Genomic DNA, 14,639 nt, shown 5'->3' with positions numbered 1-14,639 from the left:
TGCTGCTCCATGGAGATCCCACCAAAGTCCATGCAAATTTGAACCCCCTACACCCCTGCAGCCCAGAGGCACAACCCTGGCACAGCACGGGGATGAGTGTCACGCTCTCCCCAAAGCCATGCCAGCGAAAGATCCCAGCGAAGCTGGCTGGGGACCACCACACTGACAGTCCTGCCTCCCTGCTCCCCAGTTAGACCCTCAGTGGCGAGGCAGCTCAGACCCATTTACCACTGGTTCAGTCCAGAACAAGAGCTGAGAGCATGCGATGAGATCCAATGCTCATTTGAGATCCCAACACAACAAATTAACCAAACCACCCATTTTTTAACCCAGGTGGTAGATAGCATCAGTGTCTTTATCCTTTCCCACTACCCACTTTCTCTCCTCTGTGGGGGTTTTGCTGGCCATGATGCAAACCAAGAGCAAACAGATCCTGGGTGGGTCTCACCTAAAAAAAACCCAAACCCACACTGTCCTCCATAAGGGGCTTTTTCACCCCAGATGCAAGCCCTGCCCCGCAGTGGGGAGCTCCTCCCGCCTTCGCCCACAGAAGCGCACACTGCTTCCCGCTCAGCTTTCATCTCCGCTTGCTTTTGTAGCCCTGGGAAGGTGTTTTGTGAATGATGCAGCGTTCTGATAGTCTCCTTGGCTGCTTCCTCACTTCATTGTTGATGCTGCTGTTGTTTATAACAGCAACACATTTTGGCAAATCTGAGCAAGGGCTCAGGAGCCGGACGGGCTATCAGGCTTACAGGGGAAGTGATTTCAGCTCATGCATCAGTCCCGGTGTACCGGGCACTGAGCTTGGGCAAGTGTGCACAGACAGATTTTAAGGAGTTTCTCACAGTTTTAAGGCCAGATGGGACCACTAGATCACCTGCTTTTCCATAATGTATTGAAGATCACAGAGTCAGATCCCACTGCCTGCAAAGTGAGCCCAGGAGGGTTTTGGCTAAAAAAGCCCCTTCCAGAAAGCTCCCCTGGGCGACAGCCACGGGGAAGCCCTGCCAGGTAGGTCCCACCAGTGGGAAATCCCTAAATCCCGCCGTGCTGTTTAACCCGGTTTCAGATAGGGATTTTTCCAATTTCATCTACCGGACAAATTCCAGTTATGCCTTCCCTTAGGTTTAAGCAACATGTGCCCCGTTAGGGTACTTACAGACATCATTGATTAAACTGATAAATTAAATCAATATCTCTTTCATCCTCTCACTGCAAGGCCTTTTATTCAGCTCTCAAACAAACAGAAATGTTTGCCCAACTTCCCTCCACAAAGCCTCTAGCACAGGGGACACCACAGGCTCCCTCCATCAGCTGCGACCACCGGGATTTCTCCACTCTCACTCCCATCTCTAACCAAAAGCCCTTCTTGGCAAAAGTCAGCAGTTTGCATCTTACCCAACCCCATTACCCTCTCCACAGCCTTTCCCACCAGCTGCTGCTTGTCCTTTTAGTGGTCTCCTTTCCTAAAGTAAAACAACCTTGTTGATCACGTTTTGCAAACTCCTTACTGTGAGTGCAGGCAAGGGTCAGGTCCTCCCCCATGATGGTTACCCATGTGGGATAGCTTTCCCTGCCACACAACCCCACAGGCTTTGGTGCCAGGCTGTGCAAGAAACAAAGAGACTCTCTCTCCCACGGAAACTGCTCTGCAACCCCAGCAACCCTGGATGGGGATTTCAAGCACCAAGCCACACAGTTTTGGAGCACTTTGCCATGCTCTTACCTGGTACCCATGTGGGAGCAGGCTCAGTGACAGCCAGGGTACACAATAGAGCAGGGAACAGCTGAGCATATGCCTCAGGTGCTGCCTGGCTGCAGGACAAGGGCTGGGATCAGGGGGCTCCAGCTGCACCTAATCATGAGCTGCTTGGGCAGTGCTGGAGAAATGGGAGTTCTTTTTCTAAGGAAGCTTTCTTTATGGAGCTGCCTTTTATATGTCTGCACACAGTGATCATGAAACACAATGGACAGGCTCAGTGGCTTGCTGAAAATAGGATTTTGCCATATACCTGCCGCGATAAATTGGCTGTTCTTGTTTAACGAAGGATGGTCCCTCTGGATTTGTTGCGTGGTAGCATGAGTTAATTGGTGTTACCTCCAGAACTGCTGAAAGGCCCCTCCCCAAAGACTTGTTTCACCTGAAACATCATTCCCATTGTGCCAGTAACCTGTGGGATGTCTCATGGTCCCTGTGTGTCCTCATGCCAGGCGGCAGTGGGATGGTCAGCATCCACACCATGGCCACCACCGCCCCGGCACACCGAAAGCGAGGCAGCAGCCAAGAGGGTGCACTGAGCTGTGGCGCTTGCACCAGCCCCTGGTACCACGGGTTGTGCTGCCCAGCGGCTGTTGCAGCACTGGAGTTTGAGGTTGAAGCTAGCACGGACTTAGTGGTCCCTCCTCCTGCCCTGCCAAGGCACTGCTCTCCAGCAAAAGTCCCCACCAGGCAGGTCAGGATGCCCAGTGTGACCCCAAGCCACCGCTAACACAAAAACATCTAACCCATATACATGCACTGTATGGAAAGCTGCTGGTTGCCTCGCCTCCTACCCCCAAACAAGATAAATCAGAGAATGAAGAGGTCAATTAAACCTGAAAAATGGGGGTTTGTAGATGGGATCTTGGAAGGGACAATGTCATGGACCAAACTGCTCAGCTGTGTTTGTGTCCTTCTGAATAATGTCAATAACTGTATAATTACATCAGCATAATGACTGTCACACCAATTACACAGCATAGCTGATATTCAAGGAAAAGGAGTGGTCTTCTGCAAAAAGACTGCTCTTCCAAACAACCGTTGTGTTGCTTTGTTTTCTGCAGAAACTTGCAATCACTCTTGTTTGGAGGGAAAAAAAGGAATCTGTCTCCAAATTCAAAGAGTCGTGGTGGGGAGAGAGTGCCCAGCCTCAGCCTGCACTCCCGGAGCTGGGCTGGCTGTGCTGGGGCACCGGGAGAGCTGCATCTCTCCGGGTACTGGTGGACAAGGTGCCAGATAGCCGGGGCTGCCAAGGAGCAACTGAGTAACTGAGTAACACAGTTTTATTATGCAGTTGTATTACAATAATAATAATAATAATAATACACTACTGGTGCAGCAGAGATTAGTAAGATAAAATCTGCACCCTAATAAGCTATGATATTATCTTCCTTTTTAAGCGGAGAGGGAAGTGCTGTGAACCCTGTTTCTGATGGAGGACCTACATCACCACAAAGCAAAGTGATTTGATTAATGCCATCCAATACGGCCAGTGGCAATCAGGGATGGACGGCAGATCTTGCATCTCGTGTCCCCCAGACTGGATACTTCATGCTATGATAAAAAATAGTTTATTTTCTTAATATATGCTGATACCTAATGGAGATATCCACAACATGTTGCTGTATGCAATGCACAGTGAAAGATTACTCTTCTATTTTGGGATCCTAGTAGAGTAATTGAAAACTCAAACATTTTATACATATTAATATCTTTGCTTTGCCATTATCATTCAGTATCAATAACAATCCTCTTTAAGCCTTATCTTATCATTGGCTAAAAGTAGAGCTGCCTCCAAGAAAGATTATATGATTTTTAAGGCCATCAACGAGAGAAACTAGATACTTGTCCCCATCAGAGCACCTGCTTCATAAATCATTCAGGCCTGTAGTTATCTGTGAATGTCTTACCTTTGCCGAGTGCATGCATTTTTTCATCAGCTTTGAATAATGACTGTCTGTAGGGCTGGATGATGGGGATGTCTTGCTGCTACTGCAGTTGGGCCTGCTTTACAGAAATGGAGTTTTGAAGAGTCCCATTGAAAAGCACTGCCAGAATCATGCATGCAAGTTAAACAGCGAATGGAATATAAAAATCCTCCAATACCTAGAAAAGAAGCACCACCAAATTCAGCTTAGGGATTCAATAATTCTGTGTTTGTACTATGTAAAAACTGCACTTAGAGTAAGAGCAGCGACCTCATAACATTTTTATAAATTATTCATTCTTCTATCTATACTGAACTGATTGCAGTTTTGAAGCAATTATTATCTTCTAAATAGAGAAAAGTAGTTGATAAAGAACTCGATAATTACTACGTGTTTACACAACGATAACAGCAGCACTAACCTGTTAACCCATATGAGCTGAACTCGGGTCTTCAGGGCAGGGACTTAATCAGTGTTAAACATGCAGGATGCGGTGTGGCCTTCCAGCACTTGTTCTGACTAATATTTGGGGAATTTATGACTAAATCCATCCATTCCTTTTAAATAAAAGCTAATGGTTGTTTTAAGACAGCAATGTGTCAGGGTCAGGATTTATTGAAAAGTATCCTGACATAGTAAGTACACAAGGAGTTTGGAAAGTATTAAAGTCCACTGAAATCTCCTCCCAAACAGTTCCAGTTAAATACTTCTTTTTGCTTTTCTTTTCTTCTACAAAGTTAGTTTTGCAATTATTCTTCAGAATGAGACTTACGTGTAACATTTTTAAGTGTTAAAATAACTTACATTCTCTATGTAAGATGGCTTCAAACTCCTCCTGCATGGGGACAAATGAAAGCAGGGATGATCAGGGCAGTGCTCGTGCCTGGATCTGCATAGCAATAGCCCAAGATAAGTGTTTGGAGATTGCACATTCGGGGCAGGGAGAGGTGTAGCCTTGTGTGACCCCTCCTGTGGCATCTTGCTCTAGGATGAGGCTGGGCAAGACTGGTCCAGGATCTCATGCAGTGGCTATAACCGTCCCTGACCTCCTTGTGCCCAAACACTGTCCTCTGGCAGGTCTCACTGTGACCACCTTTCCCAGGGCTATGATGTTTTCTGCAGCCAAAAGCACTAGGAGCTTGTCAGTATATAGGTACCACAAGTAAAACATTTGAGAGAAATATTCTTGGCAAAAATCATATTATGGCGTCACCGTTGGATGGGGAAGAAGAGGTCTCTATCACCATCAAAGCTCCTGCAGGGAAGCGGTGCTGCAAGGACTGCACCACCAGTACTGCCCAGTTCTGCTCCCTGTGCCTGGATTTCCCCCCAGCTTCGGTTGTGTGTCTGTGGGGGCTGTAGCTGGCCATGTCGGAGGGTCCCACATCAGGGGCACACACCTGTGAGAAGGCTCTTATGCAACAGGCTGTAAACATTTGGGTAGTTTGAACTGTGTATCCTCAAAAATATTCCATCACAGCTTGATTTTAATGGGAAATGGGCTGCTTTTTAAGCCAAGCAACTGGGGAGGGAGGGTCACCACGGCCCCCTGCGATGTCTCTGGGCTCCTTCTGATGCTGACTACAGCCCTGGGCACCTCCTGGCACCTCCAGGCAGGTGGGACCAAGGCAGTTTTACTTTCTCCTTTTCCAAGCACGTTTTCCTTATGTTGCTTCGTATTTTTCTAAACAGGTGTTTGCTACGCTGAGTTTGGCGTGCGGGTCCCCAAGACCACGGGCTCTGCCTACACCTACAGCTACGTGACGGTGGGGGAGTTTGTGGCATTCTCCACTGGCTGGAACCTCATCCTGGAGTACCTTATTGGCACGGCTGCGGGCGCCAGCGCCCTCAGCAGCATGTTCGACTCGCTGGCCAACCACACCATCAGCCACTGGATGATCAACAGTGTCGGGACGTTGAACGGACTAGGTGCGTCATGCTGTGCATAGCTACCTGCATTAACTAGGGCCTGAAAAGTAATTGGAAGCTCATCAGAAGTCAGACATGGGTATTAGGCTTCATTCATTATTTACCATCCGTCTGCCTCTGGTACTTTGCCTTTGCAGTCTGGTTCACAGACGGGATTCGGGAGGATGGGATACATGATACTTTGAGCCCCTTTGGGATGAGCTGGCATTCAGCAGAATAAGCACCCAGAAAAATTAGTCGAATGTCAGAGGCTAATGACAGCGCAGGAGCACTTCACCCAGTGCAAGCACTCTGCTTGATCCTGTTAAGGCACACACAGAGCCTTGTTAGAGAGTACAAGCTGGTGTCTGCAGTACTGCCATGTAGAAACTCGGGGCTGTGATGGTGCTGTATGACCAGCAGTTCCAGCAACAGTCCATAGTTCCTACCAGTAAGTAAAACAGCTAGCTGTCCTGTACCTGTGTCATGAAAACTTAATGTTTGATTGATTTTTAATTAGTACTTGGCAGATACATGTTATGCAAACTGGGACCTGATCATTTGTTTGCTGCCCTCCCAAAACTCCTAACAGTGTCTTGAGGCATCAGGATTTATCACCTTAATAAAACAGCTTTAGCTAGCAGAGGCAGGGGCATCTGGACACCACCTTTGCAATGAGATCAAGGAGTTCTGCAAAGCCTCAGGGTCTGAAAAAGCATTTTTAAAAGCCCCCCCCGAGTTTCTGGAGATGCTGTCCACAGCTACGGATGGAGAGTTACACACCTCTTTTCTCTTACCCAGGGAAAGGAGAAGAGTCATACCCTGACCTTCTTGCTCTGGTCATTGCTGTCATTGTCACCATCATCGTGGCCATGGGGGTGAAGAACTCGGTGGGGCTGAACAACGTGCTCAACGTCATTAACCTGGCAGTCTGGATCTTCATCATGATTGCTGGTCTCTTCTACGTCAAAGGTGACAACTGGTCTGAAGGGCAATTCCTGCCGTTCGGATGGCCGGGGGTAAGTCCTGGGCACACGGAGGGACATGCAGCACCTAAGCGATGCCACCCACCTGCCACACACTCAGCTTTGCTCATGTTATACACACCCTACTTCCACTGTACTCTCCAGATCTCAACCCTGCCAAACCCACCTGCACATTGGCCAGGGACCTCCAACTTCCACCACTGCAGGCTTGGATCCAGACCTCCTTGCTCCACCACACCCAAATGGTATGGCAAAGCTTTGCCTGTATCTCCTGCCAGCTCTTACAATAAACTCAGAACTTTTCCAAAATGTCCTCCTGGAGAGCCAAACTCCACGTGAAATTATACACCAGGAAATGCCACTAATTGCCAGGCAATGGAGCAAAATGCAGTGGCCGTCCGAGACAGGGCGCTCAGGAGGAGCTGGCTCAGCCTCTGTGGAGGGGGAGATACTTGTGTTGGCTGGTTTTCAACAACAATGTTCTCAAGCATTTGTTTTGAGCACTTCATAATGCCACCTGCCAGTACTTATTTTATGGATGTTCCCTCAAAGCTTACTGAGAATTTGGACATATTTGGTTTTTTTAGCTTGCTTGCACTGGTTTTTATCCAAGGATGAACAGAGACTGAAAATATCTCAGCTGGCCTAAACCCAAGATAATTTCTCAGATTTACACTGCTCGACTCCATCGGGGTTTTGTGCAGAAAAATAAGCAAGAAAGTAAAGTAAACCAAAAGTCTTGATTACTGAAAGGGTCCCAAGCTGCCATAAAGTCCCTGCACCTCCCTTCAGTAAATCAGTACCTCTGCCAGAGGACAACAATGAGGAGAAGAGCACTGAGGCCCATTTGAGAGCAGAGGTCATATTTACCTTTGGATTGTGCTTGGCATTTTATGCCGTACAATAGGAATGAAAAAGAGCAAATAGAAAATAGCTGCTTTGCTCTAGTTCAACCCACCAAATATCTCCTGGCAAAAATACATAGTTTTAAAAGATACAAATCCGAAGCACATCAACATCAATAGGGTCTTCCCATCATTTTCAGGTGGTTGTTTGACTCCCAGATTGTTTGTAAAAGTAAATCCACCATAGCACAAGCATGAGATCCCCAGGAGCATAGGGGATACTTTAAAAAGGTAATTACAGGTAGTCCCCTGAAATAGGTGAATTTTACTGTCTGCTCCATCACTAGACAGCTGAGATGACAGAGATGTGATGGACACGTGGTACCCAGCTAGCTAGCTAGATGTATGCGAGAGTTTTACAACTGCAAATCAGCTCACTCCTTACAGCCACAGTCTTTAGCCTGCTTCAGCGTTTCTTCCCTATAAATGACCTTGCTAATACTGTATATTTTTTAAAATCACATTAAAAAATAACTAAACAGTACAAATAATTTTCCTCATCCAAGTGCTCCAACGTGTGCTCCTAACCTGTCTGCAGCTTCCAAGCAAAACAGAGGTTGTTTGGAAAGCGGCGCACATCTGACTGTTGCTGCTCTCTTCTGCTTCCTCTGCTAGCGGATCTTGCTGCCACATGAGACATCTTGCTAAGATGGAATGTGTAAACATGCTCCAAATCCCTACTAATATAAACGGATTTGGGGTGGAGTATTGTGAAAGCAAACCTGAAATTAGTTAATTGTCTCCTCTGTCGCTGCCAGGATCTCCCAGCAGATTTGGGCACTGCGTGGGCACAGGTTTGTGGTGCACCACAAGTGAGCTGCAGACACCTCCAGTGACTCAGGCCGCACGTTGAAATCTTTTCCCTAGACCAGATCACTGGGTTATGGGTGTTCCCAGGGTCAGTCCCCAGATGGGAACACCCAACTCGACGTGTGCAACCCTTGATCTGCCCCACTCACCCTTTAGCTCAGACAAGGCAGAACTGGGCTCCTTCATTTTTGCTCAGTTCCCTCTCCTTGGTTGGGTGCCAGCCTTCCTCCTGGCACTCAGATGCTCGATCCTCCACACAGGTGCTCAAAGGGGCCGCGACGTGTTTCTATGCCTTCATTGGCTTCGACATCATCGCTACCACGGGAGAAGAAGCAAAGAGTCCCAACACCTCCATCCCCTATGCCATCACGGCCTCACTCGTCACGTGCTTGACAGCATATGTGTCCGTAAGTACTAGCTATACATACGTAAATGTACATAAATATATATGTATGCATATATATACACACTCACAAAAATATACGTGTCGCTATATATATAGTGTGTCCCTTCTGGGCATCTGCGCGTCTCCCCTCCCCATAAGCCAGGGTTCCAGTCTGACCCTTGGACAAGGGCCCTTTCTTTGGTGGGAACTGAGACAGCTGTGTTTCCGTGTGACTGCAGTGTCCTGCCGAGGCTCCCCTCGGCCCCAGCCCAGTTTGTCCCCAGGTTCCCGTCACCCTGCCGAGATCCCTCTGCCAGCTGCAGGGAGATGGTGGCGGCTGTTTTTTTCCTCACGCCTCATCCCCATCCGCAGCTATTTTTGCATCCAGGAGTGCAGCAAAGCAGAAGGAGCAGCAGCACTGCAGCAACCTTTCTCCGTGTTTTTGGGAAAAGCAGCACTGCCTCTGCTGGAGATATGGGAGAGGGTCCAAGTGAGGGGGAGGATGGGCAGGGATGGCCATGCAAGAGATATCCAGCTGCTCTGCACCCCAATAAATGCATGTCTGTACTCAGGGATTTTCCCTATAAAAGACCAAAATTGAGTCACAAAGGAGAAAAAATATTGTTCTGGTCGTTTCAAAGAAACTCACCCACTGCCTCTCCTGCAGCGTGGTGGGCTTGCCTCGAAACCAATTTCTCTTTGGCTCAAATAGGATTAGAGCATTGCCCCAAGCAGTGCCATCTTGGGTTTTGGGTCTGTCCCATGGGGAGTGCATGACTCAGGCAGCGCTGTCCCCACAGAGGAACGTGGGCAATGCAAGTGTTACTAACCCCACTGAGTCCCACCAGCCTTCTGCATCACCACTGCAGCAAGGCTCAAGGTGTCGCCTTGTTGCCTTCGGAGGCCTTACCTCTACCATTTTACATCCCCTCCACAGGGGACATAGGGATATAATCCCAATCAGACTTGAAATTTTTTGGCTTTCCACCCTTGAGAAGCAGCCCCCATGCCCTGCGAGTCCCCAGCTGACACCCACGTCCTGTTCCTCTCGCCTTCCCCAGGTGAGCATCATCCTCACGCTCATGGTGCCCTATGATGCCATCGACACCGAGTCCCCACTGATGGAAATGTTTGTGGCCCATGGCTTCTACGCAGCCAAGTTCATTGTTGCCATCGGGTCTGTGGCTGGCCTGACCGTCAGCTTGCTGGGCTCCCTCTTCCCAATGCCGAGAGTCATTTATGCCATGGCTGGTGATGGGCTGCTCTTCAGGTCAGTCATGCCCATGCTGGCATTTATTTTTTCCCCCTTGGGACCTAAAGGGAAGTGTGCTGGGAGGGACAGGGACTGTCCTGCACTCTGACAGCCCGGTGCCATGACTGCAGGGAGCAGCAGGCATGCACAGACTCAGTGCTTGCAGAACAGGGCACACACAAAAGCAAAAGCTTGGGGAAAAAAATCAGGATAGATCTACGGAAAAATTTCTCATTTGGTGCTGGTACCTAGAGATTCAGCTTATGGGAGGATAAGCATTTAATTCAAGAGTTACTTGCAAAGGAGAGCAGCTTATATGCATAAAATCTTGGCACTTATTTGCAAGTGTCCAAGTGCCCCTTTCAGATCTGGTTAGACCTAGATCTAACTCCAGATCCAGTCTCAGCAGCATTTCCAGTCCCCAGCTGTCCAGAGTCTAAGCACCAAAAAGCATCAAGAGCTGAAGGGATCACAGCTCTGAGCCTGGCCCCTCTAGCCGAGTAAGAGTTATTGTGACAGGGAACCACTGCCATCTGCAATTTTAACCTTCTGCAACTGTTTTGCACTCCAGATTTTTGTCCCACATCAGTTCTTACACGGAAACTCCTGTAGTGGCTTGTATCGTCTCCGGATTCCTTGCAGCGCTGCTCTCCTTGCTGGTCAGCCTGAGGGACCTGATAGAAATGATGTCCATTGGCACACTGCTCGCCTACACATTGGTCTCTGTTTGTGTCCTGCTCCTCCGATACCAGCCTGAGAGCGACATCGATGGCTTTGTCAAATTCCTCTCCGAGGAGCACACCAAGAAAAAGGAGGGCATCCTGGCCGACTGCGAGAAGGAAGCTTGCTCCCCAGGGAGTGAAGGAGAAGAGTTTGCTGGCCCACCGACCAACACATGTGGGGCAAAAAATCTGCCGTCGCTGGGGGATAACGAGATGCTAATTGGGAAATCTGATAAATCCACCTACAATGTGAATCACCCCAATTATGGCACGGTCGACATGACCTCAGGGATAGAGGCAGATGAATCTGAGAACATCTACCTCATCAAGCTGAAGAAGTTGATTGGCCCTCGCTACTACACGATGAGGATCCACCTCGGACTGCCAGGGAAAATGGACCGCCCCACAGCAGCCACCGGCCACACAGTGACCACCTGTGTGCTCCTGCTCTTCGTCCTGATGTTCATCTTCTGCTCCTTCATCATTTTTGGGGCAGACTACATCTATGAGCAGAGCTGGTGGGCTGTCCTCCTCGTCGTGCTGATGATCCTGCTCATCGTCGTGCTGGTGTTTGTGATCTTGCAGCAGCCAGAAAACCCCAAGAAGCTACCCTACATGGCACCTTGTCTCCCCTTTGTCCCTGCCTTTGCTATGCTGGTGAATATCTATCTCATGCTGAAGCTCTCCACAGTCACGTGGATCCGATTTGCCGTCTGGTGTTTTGTGGGTGAGTCCCAGATTCATTTATTTTAATTTTTTAACTGACACTTTTTTGAAAGGATGTTAGTAATAACTTCCCTAATTAGAGTGCTTAGGCTGATGCTTCTTCAGCTCTGACATACCTAGTCCTTTGCATTTGCCCCTTGTCAGCCTGAAGTTCTTAGAAACCTCAGCTAATCAAGCCCCCGAACCATAGCGAAATGGAAAAGTACACCTCCAGAAAATGTCAGTTTGATGGAAGTAAACTGCTCCATGCAAAGGTGACTATTTTGACGAGTCTTTTGATGCAAAGTAGGTGGGTTCTGGAAATTGCCTTGCAGGCAGGTTTCCTACAGAAATCTGCCTGCTTTCTTGCTATTTCACCCACTTGAGCTCTTCAGCAGCCCACACCAAAATCTCAGCACTGCGTTTCCAAAGCCCAGAGCTGCCCAGCCCCAACAGCCCTGGGAGAGAGAGCGCCAAGGGATCTGTGGATTGTATCTCTTTTTCTTCGTCTAAGTCCTTAACTTTGTGGCAGGGGGATCTCGGGATTCACAGGCTCTGTTGTGGACCTTTTTTACCAAATTTAGTCTTCCTGGCACATAGCCAGGAGCCTGGCATGTCCATAGTTTCCCTTGCTTTACACTGCAACCCACTTACTCCACAAACCCAGGAGAAAAAGAGCAGCTCTCACAGCTCCTCCTGAAGGCTCCCAAGTCTGGACTGTAGAGAACTGGAGCAACAAGACAATATCAAAGCCAAGGACTCTTTACAGAGAAATAATAAGCCTATGGGTAAACATATATATTGCAGCAGCCCAGAGGAGCCCCAGTTGCAGACAACAGACTCTGAGCATAATGCCAGCACCCAAAAGGACTATCCCTGGCCAAGTATCCCACCAGCAGCCCCTCCCCTTTGGGAGCAGGGTTGAGGGTCCTGGGTTGAGAGGGAGAAAGTTGTGGGGAAAGAGAATGAGGATTGATGCAAAGGTCATAGTCAGCTGCCACCTCCCATAAAGGCAGGAATTGCCCCTCCTGAAGGAGCGGTGGGCAGGCACAGTCCACCACACCAGGCTCACCAGCCTTCATGCTTTTCTCAGGTGCCTCCTGACATTTGTAGATGTTTGAGCTCAGTTGGCAGGGCCAGGAGATGACATGAACAGACCTTGGATCTCCCTCTGGTGTCTCAGAGAGTTTAGAGTATTCGCATGGTTTCCACCCTTTTGGGGGAGGCTGTTACCACGTTTTTCCTCCATTTTGCCATTCCCTCTTTTGCTTTGGGGTGAGGACTGCAGTTATCCTGGGTCAGTCCTGCACGACTGAGGTCCCATAGCAAAGCTCTATCTCTGAGAATCCACTAACCCCAAGCCGAGCTGTTGGGCAGTAGCTGCCACATGCACTCTTTGGGCTGGAGAAGACATGCTCGGTGTTTTTTTGGCCCTCAAAGGCAATAGGTGAAGCTGCAAATCCAGGGAAAGCCCTTCTACCTGGAAGCAAAGATGACTCCAAAGCACCAATTTAATCCGCTGTGATTAAATACTTTCCCCTGTGGGTACATCTAATACATCTTCAGCTGCCAGCAATGGCAACAAGTCAATTAAGCCACTCCATTAAGGTGTGATGGACTCCACCAGCCCCATCCATGGCTGCTCGACTGTTGAGGGAGGCACATTCCATTTGTTTTTCTGATGGAGATGTACAGTCCTGCCACACAGACTCTGGATTTAACCTCACAAGCAGTCCCTCATGGCCAGTCCATGGCATGTGGAGAAGTCTGGGTTTCTCTATGCACACGTCTGGGGTAGGTTAATCCCAGGATCCACTGGAAATTATATCTCCAGATACATTAGCTTGCGGGCAAAGCATTGGTGCAGGAAGGTGCGATCAGGTAGGGCTAGAGGGAGAAGATGAAATGAAACTCTTGAGGGGAGGAGGTCAGGATTTCAGAGCTGTTTTAATAGCCAATACGCTCATCCTGACAACCCTGCGGCACACGTGGCTGTGAGCACCAGCAGGACAGAGACTAAGAGCATGAGAAAACTCCAGAGAGAAAAGGGTAGCTGGGAGGGTAACAGGGTGGAGATGCTGGTTGTCGGCACTTGGGAACCTCCACACGTCTGCTGGGAGCTGCCGTCCCACCAAAGCTGCAGATGGCACAATCACATGGCCAGCAGCAATCCCAGCTGATGTTTAAAACATACAGCCCTCAGGTCACAGCTGGCAGCCCGAAAACACGGCCCCGACAGCTCCAAAGAACAGACATCAACTACAACATACACTAGCTTAAAATATATAGGTATATTTAGTTATGCTTAACCCTCATCAGCTGGAGCCAGCCCAGCGCTGGGTGGGAGGAGGCTGGCGGTGAGCCAGGTTGGATCCCCGACCCACCCCTGATGTGGGTTTTGGGGGGCAGGTGCCATTTTGGGGCATGGCATGTTTATAGTAAAGTTTTATCCGGGGGCCGTGGTGCCGGTGCGGGTGGCTGGGGTTCAACCCTCTCCCTCTCGCCCGCTGCAGGTCTGCTCATCTACTTTGGCTATGGGATGTGGAACAGCACGCTGGAGATCAGCGCCAGGGAGGAGGCCCTCCACCAGAGCACCTACCAACGCTACGATGTGGACGTGGACCCCTTTTCCATGGACGACGGCTTCTCCTACGCCACTGAGAGTGAGGGCCCCCCGGGCTGGGGTCCCTCTGAGGACAAGGGCTTCTCGTACCAGCAAATGGCAGGAGCAAAGGAAAGCCATCGGACGAGTAGCAGGTCGAAAAGCAAAGGAAGGCACAAACCACCGTCAGAGGCTCTCATCGCCAACGACGAGTTGGACTACTCACCCGAGTAGTGGGGCGGGCAGCGGGGCGCCGCACACCCAGCTGATGAGGAAGGGTCCCTGCGGCTCCCCCGTCCTGTCCCATCCTCCCTGGGTCCTCCACCACCACCCCGCTCACCTCCGGTCCTCGGGACACGCTCTGCGATTGCCGTTGACCACGAATCAAACACACCCGTGGCCCATCCCGGCTCCACTGGTCGGGTCCCACTTTGGTGAATGCCAGCTGATGCCCCAGCACCGGTTGATCTCCTGGCAGCCGCTGCACCAGCAGAGGTGGTGGAGTGGGAGATGTGCCAAACTGGGAGGGCATTGAGAGGTGGAAGGAGCCGCATGAGGGGACAAGACGAGTTGTGCCCAGGGAATGTCCACCCTACGGCCACAGCAGTGAGATGCCACTCTTACATTTTTGACACTTTCTTAGAACGTGTGGTTTTTTTCTTTGAACCACCTTAGAA

At 49.5% G+C, this 14,639-nt stretch overlaps 1 protein-coding gene across 1 annotated transcript in view; it reads left to right on the top strand.

Annotated features, from left to right (window-relative positions):
* The window catches only part of SLC7A14 (solute carrier family 7, member 14), a 15,451-nt gene extending 1,255 nt beyond the window's left edge, over positions 1-14,196 (top strand). Inside the window, exons 2-7 of the mRNA XM_009333577.1 lie at positions 5,380-5,616; positions 6,397-6,614; positions 8,557-8,703; positions 9,743-9,951; positions 10,505-11,382; positions 13,874-14,196. Coding sequence (XP_009331852.1) covers positions 5,380-5,616; positions 6,397-6,614; positions 8,557-8,703; positions 9,743-9,951; positions 10,505-11,382; positions 13,874-14,196 — 2,012 coding nt within the window. The remainder of the gene's footprint in view (positions 1-5,379; positions 5,617-6,396; positions 6,615-8,556; positions 8,704-9,742; positions 9,952-10,504; positions 11,383-13,873) is intronic.
* Positions 14,197-14,639: the final 443 nt, after the last annotated feature.

The sequence above is a fragment of the Pygoscelis adeliae genome, unplaced genomic scaffold (assembly GCF_000699105.1).
Source record: "Pygoscelis adeliae isolate BGI_AS28 unplaced genomic scaffold, ASM69910v1 Scaffold220, whole genome shotgun sequence".
Taxonomy (NCBI): Eukaryota; Metazoa; Chordata; class Aves; order Sphenisciformes; family Spheniscidae; genus Pygoscelis; species Pygoscelis adeliae.
This window is presented reverse-complemented; position numbering and strand designations above follow the sequence as displayed.